The following is a 9,455-nucleotide window of genomic DNA, read 5'->3' on the forward strand; positions in this document are numbered from 1 at the left end:
AATATGAAAATGAAATCCTTCACAGCTACCGTGATCTACATTCTTACAGAAAAAAACAACAACCTAACAGCTATACAAGAAGGCATGATAAACGTTTCTTCAATTTTGCAAGTGTTTACAACTTCTTTGTAACAGAACCTAAGAAAACAGGCCATAGCTCTGTTCCACTAAAGTTTCTCATTACCCGTCTTTGCTCCACTCTGGTAGTCCTTATCTCTTCACACTTCATTTTTTTGTCTCTAAAATACATTGTGAAGAGAATTCTTAAGACACCCCTGCCCACACCCTCAAAAAAAGCAAGTAAACAGAATGGACAAGTAATAGCTCAGCTTCGTTTCCAGGCAGAAAATTACAAATTCAAATTTGTGCAACAACCATAATCACTTCAGCTTTGCTCATAAAGAGCAGTACATCTTAGTCATGACGCTCGGAGACATATCATTGTTCTCCACAAAACATGCCTGCACTGTAGAAACTTCTGAACTACGTTTTTTGTTGATACAACAATGTCAGTGCCCTCAAAAATTAGGCTTGGTTTTCAAAAGGAACAAATACCGTAATACTCTTAACAAGATTGCCCATGCTACAAAAGAAATGGCAGTAGATTTTTACAACAGGAGACTGAAACATGTTACAAGCTGGTGAAAGACAAAGTCACTTGACATCACACAGTAAGTGTATACACACAGCACAACCTACAAAAGACTTCATTCCTTTCTTGTAAATGCTTGGATTAATGCGAAGTATACACTATCATCGCTCTTCCAAGTGCTTTTCATTTTACAGAGGTGTTGTTTTGTTGCTGCTGCTCTGCTAGTGCTTGCTGCAGGCGCATTCTCTTCCGTGAGTAGTGCTGCCAGTGAAGAATCTGCTGCTCATCAATGAACTTAGCGCACTGAGCATTTACCAGTTCTTTGCGAAAGTGTTCATACTGGAGCAGCTCTAACATATGCAAACACTGAGGATACCTGGATTTAAAAAAATGAGTTTTACAAGGTACACTAAAGCTGGAGTCTCCAGTATCTCTCCAGTTCGTTATTTTAGTCATTTATGCAAGTACCTGAAACACAGGGCTGTACATATGCAGTGTAACTTAATATCTTCAGTAACTACAAAGCCAGAAAACATGGAATCTAATAACAAAAGTGCATAACATACCTGATTAGAATAACTTTTCCAAAGATTAGATTTCGTTAAAACAAATACAAATTAACTAGAATAGCTGTTTCCAGAGCTCATTTGAAGTAAACAAAAACTGTTCAAAAACTCTGAAAGAGTGTTAACATTAACAGAAAAATGATTCTTTGTGTAGGTACTAACAGTGCAAAAGTCACTCTCAGAATGCATTTAGTGGGCTGAAGTAGTTTTGTCCCATGATGTTCAGTAATCTTGTTTTAAGCAGATACAAAGTGCAGATAAAGGTTGCAAAAGGCAAATTACACGCAGAAGTCAAGAGTGAAACGTTCTCTAATTCTGTCTATTCCAGACTACAGGAAACAGGAAAATTTATACTGCATATAAACACAGTGCAGGTTTTGGTTGCAGGGAGAAATCAAATATGGACATGGTACTTTACAGTGCATAACAGAAGGTAAAAATCATTAAAATGCAGAAACCTAAGGGAGTTTAATACTTACTTCAAGTATTTTGCATATTCAGGTTCTTTCCAATACAGTAAATATTTAAGATAGTTTACAAAAGCTTTGTCTTTGAAGTATCCTCTTTGTGCAAGAACTGAAATAACAGACAAGGAATTGTCAGCTATAGAAATATGAAAAATTTGCCAAAGTTCATGAATATGTACTCACAAAACTGTACAAAAGAGGCACGCGAGTCATAGTTTTATCACTGCAAGTTTTTACAACTCAGTAAAAAACGTATCTCAACATTCTAAGTATGGTGAGTTGGTCTCATCTCCTCTGGCATATAACTCTTACAAGGATGTGAAAAGTTTTCAAAAACAGGAACTTCTGACACATCAAAACTGTCAGAGAAAACCAAAGAAATTAAGTACTCTACCTGAAACTATTATTACTATTAGTTAAATTCTGGTTTCAGCTAAAAGAGTACTTCTTAGATTGAAATTAATATTATTTATTTTTTACTACAGATGTGAACTTGTTCTCCACTAGACAGATGCATTTTATTTCAATAAATATTTATTTCACATTTTAAAGGTATTGTTTCCTCCCTCTTCCACCTCACCTTTGAAATTTGGACAAATTAAAGCATTCTTGGACTGCTTTTATCCTGTTAAAGACTCTTCCCTTTTCTTTGTTTAGCCTTTCTCCTCCTCCCCCCCCTGTTTATTTGTAATCATTCTGTAATCATTAAGCTGTTAAATAATATTAACTTCTCAGGACTCTGACATTAAGTACTCACAGTTGAGATAATTGGGATTTGCTAGGCACTGAACAAACTCCAACTCCAGCTGGAACCGAAGTCGATTTCCTGTATCATCTGATTAGGTGAGAAAAAAAAAGTAAAAACTGGACCCACGTGATAGATTTGGAAGTGAGTTTCTCAATTTGCACCATACAAATAGAAACATTTAGAGAGGAGATAAAGCAGTAATATGGGTTCTCTTAGCACAGTCTTTTCTATTACATGAATCTGTGTTGGGCCCATGTTAATATGTGTGCTGTTGGTGCTTTAAACAACTAAACACGATGCAAATAACAGAAATACCCTCTAACTTCATGTAGAATAAAGGGAAGAGAAAGGGACCAGGTATTGGTAGAAGGAAAATTTGAGAAGGTAAGTAAAGAGTACTGCAAACAGCTCACTGAAAGCTTCCTTGCACATAATTTAAGAAATGCTTACTGTGAGGCTGCCTTTTTTGTTTGTTTTGTACAAAGATGTCACACTTCAGTGAGAATCCTGCAGTGTTCTCACACTAATGGCGCACAGTGGACACGGGTGACATATCCAGGGGTCAGCACGATTCTACCGTCCTATGAAGAAAGGCTGAGGGAGCTGGGCTTGCTCAGCCTGGAGAAGAGAAGGCTTAGGGAGACCTTAGTGTGGTCTTTTCCATATGGAAAGGGAGCTTATAAAAGAAGATGGAGGCTTAACTTTTCACCCTGACTAAAAACAACAAGGGGAACGAAAAACAAACAAACAAAAAAAAGCAGGTTAGATGTCAGGCAGAAATTCTTTTCTGGCAGGGAGGCGAGGCCCTGGCGGCCCAGAACCGTGGTGCCCCGCGCCCGGAGGTGCATCAGGGCGGGCTGGAAGGGGCCCCGCGGAGGCGCTCTGGCGGGAGGTCCCCAGCGCGGCAGAGTTGGAACAAGCCGGCCTGCAAGGTCCCTTCCGTCCCACCGTTCGGGTCTCTATGAAAGATTTAGCTCCCCGACCACAGACGCAACGTGGGGTGCCTCCGCTGCCACGGCGTCCGGGAAGAGCCGCGGCGTCTCCGCGAACGACGCGAAGCACTCCAACGGGGCAAACCGGCGCTCTCTCCCTGGTCAGCATCGCTCGCCCTGCCCAACGCCCGCCGCGCCGCAACGCGCCGCTCACCTGTGTCCATGGCGGCCAGCCGGGCTGCGCCCCCCACCCGGGCTCAAAATGGCGGCGGGAACGCCCGCTGTCGGCAGACGGAAGCCCGGCGGGCGGTGCAGCGGGGCGAGCTGGGAAGGCGGCGGCGTCTCCTGGCAACGAGCTGCGCCGCGCGGCCGGGCCTGCGGAAGCGGATGTCGCCGATGGAGGCGGCGGCTCGCGGCAGCAGCCACGTCGGCTGCGGGACACGGGCCTGGAACTTGCTGGCACTGCTGTAGCTCTTCTGGGAGGCAGAGACGTGGCGTCAAGACCTCTTTTTTTTTCCCGTCGATTTTTGGACATATGTTTTCATGATTGTGCCATGAGCAAACCAGTGCTGAAGATCTCCCAGGAGGGCCTCATATTCCAATCTGAGCTATTCATGCTCTAACATCACTGATTTAATGACGTGCATTGTGTAGAAAACTACCTTTAGAAAAAAAAAACAAAACTTGGAGTAACTTTTTTTTTTTCCCCTTTATTTTGAAAGGAAGCTGTTACCAGACAGGCAATACAGTTCCAAATCCATTAGAAGGTACCTTTGGGATCAGCATTCAGTTTTTTTTCTAGGCATGTGTGTGCTTGAGCAGTGAAAGGTAAAAGAGGACTGTATGCCCGGAACATTCATTTTAGCCTTGCGCTGGATGAGCCATTGTTGAACATTTCCAAATCAGAAGGAAATAGAAGGAATCGCTCCTGACAGACAGACCTGTTTTGCTGTTTTTCAGTTGTTGGTTGGTTTGCTGTTTCTTTGCTTTTCTTACTCTTTCTGCATGTTAGACTTTTTTTTTTTTTTTTTTCCCATAGCAACCTATGGTAAGCTGATTTCAGTCAACCTCTACAGTTTATTCATTAAAAAGTTGTATCATAGTGAAACCAATTAAACAAACACTACCGGAACGTGGAACAGGACTGCACTGTTGCATCTAGAAAAGAGTCCAGCACTCGGATTGCAAGTTTATTCCTAATGCTGCCTTTATGGTTGGGGTCCCACACTCAATTTTCCTATCTTGGTTAAAAAGAAAACTGGTAGGGTTTGCATTGCATTATTAGACACTTGTGTACCAGTATGCACTACACAGACTCAACATGAATCCTGACTAATTCTTTTTTTTTTTTTTTGTGATTTGCGCTTTTCAGTTGTTAAACTATTTTCAGTGTCTTAGCATTTTTCTGTAATGCTATCTCTTTCTGTGTAGTGTAATTATTCCCCCTTAGCCCCACTAGAAATTAGGTTATAAGGCTGCCTAAAAAAGACTTCTGCATTACTTTCCTTAATAAAATAGGACTTTTCTTTTTTTTTTAACAAGGTTTTAGTGGTTGTGAATACTAACATTACTATAGCAAAATTAGCCAGTCACTCCCCAGTAAACATAGACTTTCGTCTAAAAGCAGAGATCAAACAGATCCCATGCATCTGCAGTGCTATTCTGGAATGTGATTTATCTCCCAAGACTGACTTCAGAGGAGAGAATCCTAAGAAAGGCTTGGTCACATGAATTAAATTACTATGTAGGTTTGCCAGAGTAAAGTGACAGAACTCAATTCTTGGCCATCAAAACTAGGAACAAAATTGAAAGTTAGAGTTATACTACAAAAACTAAGAATGTTCTCTAGGAAAAGCTGACTTATGCTTTTAAATATTAGCTTAGTCAGACTTTCAGGGAAGAGATTAAAATTCATATCTTAGCCAAGAGTTGTCTTTTTTATCATCATGAAATCAAAACATCACAGTCTCGGTTTCTCCTTTTCTAGGAGTTAAACTGCTATCCCTATTGTTCTGTGTTTGAGCACTGGCACTGAACCCTTGTTTTCCTAAAGCATTTTGAGAGTATGCTAATAGTAGATCTAGGTATAAAACAGACACTGGCTAACAAACAGACTAGATAATGTTTTGTACCCGAAGCAAATAAAGCTATTCAAAGTTAAAAATTACACTCAAAAAAAGGACACTTTGCTGCAGTAGTAATTATAGACAGCATCAGGTAGGTGACAATAAAATCAAGTTTGTGATATGTCCTTATGAATTATATATTTAGGAATTATATATTTATACACAGGAGAAAGTAGAGTCTCGTATGATGTGCTATGAGCTCCTGAAGATGAAAACTGGGAAGTGAGACACTGCTAAGAGTTTATGATATCACAGTACAGTGCATTTGCATCAAAAAGAAAATGTTCAGGAAAGCTTTACAACTGAAAACAACGATCTCATTGAACAGTAAGTACTTCATGCCCGATGCTTAGACCCTCAGACATCTGCTTTTTTTGTAGAATGCAAAATTATATTGACATGGATAATGACATCTTAAAAGATCTTACTCGTAGAATGTAATACAGAATTTTGCAGACTGGAGAGTAGTCTGCTTCAAATAGAGTTAAATAACAGAGAACAGAGCATGCATTATGTTAGCATTATGTTATAAATATACCCAGCCAGTACAAACTCTGCAATTTTTTTACTCCAGTGTTATAATTACAATTGAATAGAAGCAAGATCATAGTTATCACTGAAACAATTGTTAGAGCATATTTAGTTAAAGGCTTAACTATTCACCAGGGTTTTGTTTGTTTGTTTTTTTAGGTCAAGTAATAGGCAGGTAACACCTTTCAGAAGTGAACCTATCACAGTCACCATAGAACAGTCTTCATTTGAAGACTATTAAACTCCATTGAGCGAAGAAGTAAGTTTGGCAAAAAGGTGTAAAAAGACTTGGATGTCTGTGGTTTACAGACCTGGCAATGTGTACTCATATAACTATGGTACTCCTCCATATACAGAAGGCCAATATGAAGCCAAGAATTCCAAACTAAAAGGCAAATGTTCAGAAAGCATTTTGTTTTTCTTTAATAAACTGGTTAGAAATGTCAGTCTTCTTAGGACATGCACAATACGGATAACTTTGAGGTCAGCCTTTTGTAAGGAGCAATATGATTTGAACTTTAGAACAACACTGCAATCAACATCTTCACAAGGTATTGCTTGTCATTTTGAAGAAAATTTTAAGGTGCTTTAAGGAAATAATTCTGTAGTGAGCCAAGAAATATGGGACCTTATTTAAAAAAAAATAGAGAAGCATCCTGGCTCCACAACTGACGACAAAGTTTGAAAATGTGACCTTCTCCTCCATAACAGCCTAAAATTCAAGAGCTAGATGAGCACACCATCACCCCACATGCACAAGTACTGACTAACCAAATTTTGGATGTCTAACTGAAATTTGGATGTCTAGTTTAGGTTGTTCGGATTTGGCTATACCAAAACAGCAGATAAATTGCTTTTGTAGGTTTTGTAACTGATAAATACATTTTAATCCCCCTCCTCCCAATTTCCAGACATGAACAACAGAAACAAGTAGCAGACTATTGCACAGAGCTTCTCTGACAGCTCATAGACTGAATTCTTGCCTAGTGAAGGGGGTCAAAACCTCAAAGCTTTCCTGAAATTTTGAGGGGAATGGAAGAGCACTAGCATAATTGTCTAGAAAAATAAAGTTGGTAGATCATGCACATTCAACTTGTTCATCCCAGAAATGCTGAATGGGCCAAACTGCTGTAACCTCTGCTGGAAATCCAGATCCCAGAGAGCTTTAGACTTAAGGATGCTTAGGACAAGTGCTAAACCACATGCACTATTCAGATAATTGTTATTAGCAGAAGCATTTCCAGTGTGCAGTACTGCTAGCCCATCAGTCCTCTTATTCAAGAGAACAGGGTCTTTAATTCCACTAATTTATTATTGTTTATTTCTGCCATCAGGTCTATAATGCTGATAGACATAAGTATTAATATTTAGATAAAAATGAGTCATGCTAGTGAAATTGTTGTGGCTAAATAGAAAAAAACAAGAAATCAATTGTTTGGATTTTCTTTTTTTTTCTATTATCATCTCACCTGCCTGATTTGAGAGAATCAAGAGAACTGGATTCTTCTGATCTTGTACAGGAATATACAGCTGCACTTGAAATAGTATTGCACTTTTATAGCTGAAGAAAAGAGTGCTAGAAACACAAGGTCTCTGGTAATGAAAATGTTATGATTCGTGGGATTCTTTCCTGCTGGCAAGTAAAACTTGAAATATCCCATACAAATTCACCCACAAGCTCATCCACCCATGATGAAAATAACTTTAATTCTTGGTCATTGCAAAGGTGGTATACAAATAGTTACAATTTCATGGATGCCTAAATATTTGGCAACAACATAAGACCCTTCTTTAGTTGCTTGCTAGCCAGCCTGTCAATACTTACAGTTAAGATTGTACAGCACTTATTCAAACAAAAATGCTGAACTCCTTAGGGAGCAAATCTAAATATAACTCATGTAGACAAGTCCTATAATCTCTGAACATCAGGCCTACACTAGAATGGACTATGTCCATGTATACTTAAATAATGTGAAGTAACCTGGAGCTTATGAATAATTACACAGCAGTGTAAAACACACCTTGATGTGTTACTTGTGTTGGTTCAATTTTATTTCTTGCCATATTGCAGAGTTAAAATCTTAATTAAAATATTTTTAATAATCGCTATAGAATCCCATTTTCTCTGGGATAAGTTCATCAGTCTCTCTTGGCCCCCTGCTCCTATGTTACAATTAATAACCTGTTTGCCAGCTGTTTGAGGTTTTTTTTTAAGCCTAATGAAAGCAGCCTATTGTATTTTGAATCTGTTCTTTCCTAGGCTACTTTCTACATTAAAAAAAATAATAGTGATAAAAAATTAATGTACATGTTTGTAGAGAACACTAAGGAACGTTTGTATCTCTTCCTATAATAATAATTTCAGAACTGTTTGATCTTGCAGACCTCCTGTTCTACCACTGGAAGAACAAAAGGAGCAGATGTGCCAGGATTTGTTCCTTGATTATTTTTCTTTCTCTTGAGCACATTGAGATCAATAGAATACTTCACGTTTCCTTAACTGACTTTGGGTCTCTCACCACCTTAACTCTACAATTTGCTTTGGAAATTCAAGAGAAAAGATAAAAATCTAGTGCAAGATTAGCATCCAGGGATGACCTTTCTCTTGAATCAGAAAAGTAATTATAAAAACTAAAGGGAAAGAGTACGCAATGAATATCTGTTCACCTGGGATTAGAGTCACCACTGTCAATTCATGTACTTTTATTTATCTTTTGGATTTGGTGGACAGATCACTTGCTTGAGAAGGAATTGGCTGGATGGTTGCACTCAGAGAATTGCGGTAAGTGGCTCAATGTCCATGTGGAGACTGGTGGCAAGCGGTGTTCCTCAGGGACCAGTGCTAACATCTTTTGGGAGACACGGGGATTGAGTGCAGCCTCAGCCAGTCTGCAGCTGACACCAAGCTCAGTGGTTCAGTTAACATGCTAGATGATCTTAAAGGCCGCTTCTAACCAAAACCATCCTAGGACTTTTGCCTCCTAGGATTTATGCCTCCCAAAACATTTAGGGCCTTTTTTCTGATCCTCTGATTCCCACTCTTAGAGGTGATAAAGCTAGAGGCAGAAAAAACCACCCTTGTAATTTTAATTCCTTAAAGCTTCTCAGGAGGCAGAGAATCCTGACCTTCTCCCTAACTGTATGATACTGTGCAGGTACCAGTCTGCAGGTAGATCAGTTAAAATGCAGTGCAATGGAAGAACTCCACAATTGAGATAACAGCTGCAGTGATATACATAAATTAGCAAAGACTGGAGAGGTGTTTCATGAAGGACACGTGCGTCACATTAACTCCTAGAATGCTGACCATCATCAGCTCCTATCAGTCCAAAATGAAGAAGAAAATAACTCTAATAGTTAGGCCCTAATCACCTGCAGGGAAAAAAGTCAATATTTATATATCTGAATACCTATTAGACAAGGGTAAATCTCCCAGTACGAATTCTCAAAGGATTGTTTTTAACTGGGACATTTCCAGTATATTAGGGTGATA

At 39.2% G+C, this 9,455-nt stretch overlaps 1 protein-coding gene and 1 long non-coding RNA gene across 2 annotated transcripts; one reads left to right on the forward strand and one right to left on the reverse strand.

The window, feature by feature from the left end:
* Nucleotides 1-312: 312 nt before the first annotated feature.
* Nucleotides 313-3,602, reverse strand: MED31 (mediator complex subunit 31). Its single transcript, XM_042830082.1, has 4 exons — nucleotides 3,520-3,602; nucleotides 2,383-2,460; nucleotides 1,638-1,734; nucleotides 313-968 (listed from the first exon to the last, which is right to left on the reverse strand). The coding sequence occupies exons 1-4, from the start codon at nucleotides 3,527-3,529 to the stop codon at nucleotides 776-778; spliced, it is 378 nt and encodes a 125-aa protein (XP_042686016.1). The 5' UTR covers nucleotides 3,530-3,602; the 3' UTR covers nucleotides 313-775.
* Nucleotides 3,603-3,732: 130 nt separating this feature from the next.
* On the forward strand, nucleotides 3,733-7,133 carry LOC122166361. The gene is made up of 3 exons (XR_006170783.1): nucleotides 3,733-4,271; nucleotides 5,598-5,758; nucleotides 6,122-7,133. It is a non-coding gene; the product is annotated as an uncharacterized LOC122166361 (long non-coding RNA).
* The last annotated feature ends 2,322 nt before the right edge of the window (nucleotides 7,134-9,455 follow it).

Source organism: Centrocercus urophasianus, unplaced genomic scaffold (genome assembly GCF_019232065.1).
Source record: "Centrocercus urophasianus isolate 14NV4802_14NV808 unplaced genomic scaffold, USGS_Curo_1.0 seq_33, whole genome shotgun sequence".
Classification (NCBI taxonomy): Eukaryota; Metazoa; Chordata; class Aves; order Galliformes; family Phasianidae; genus Centrocercus; species Centrocercus urophasianus.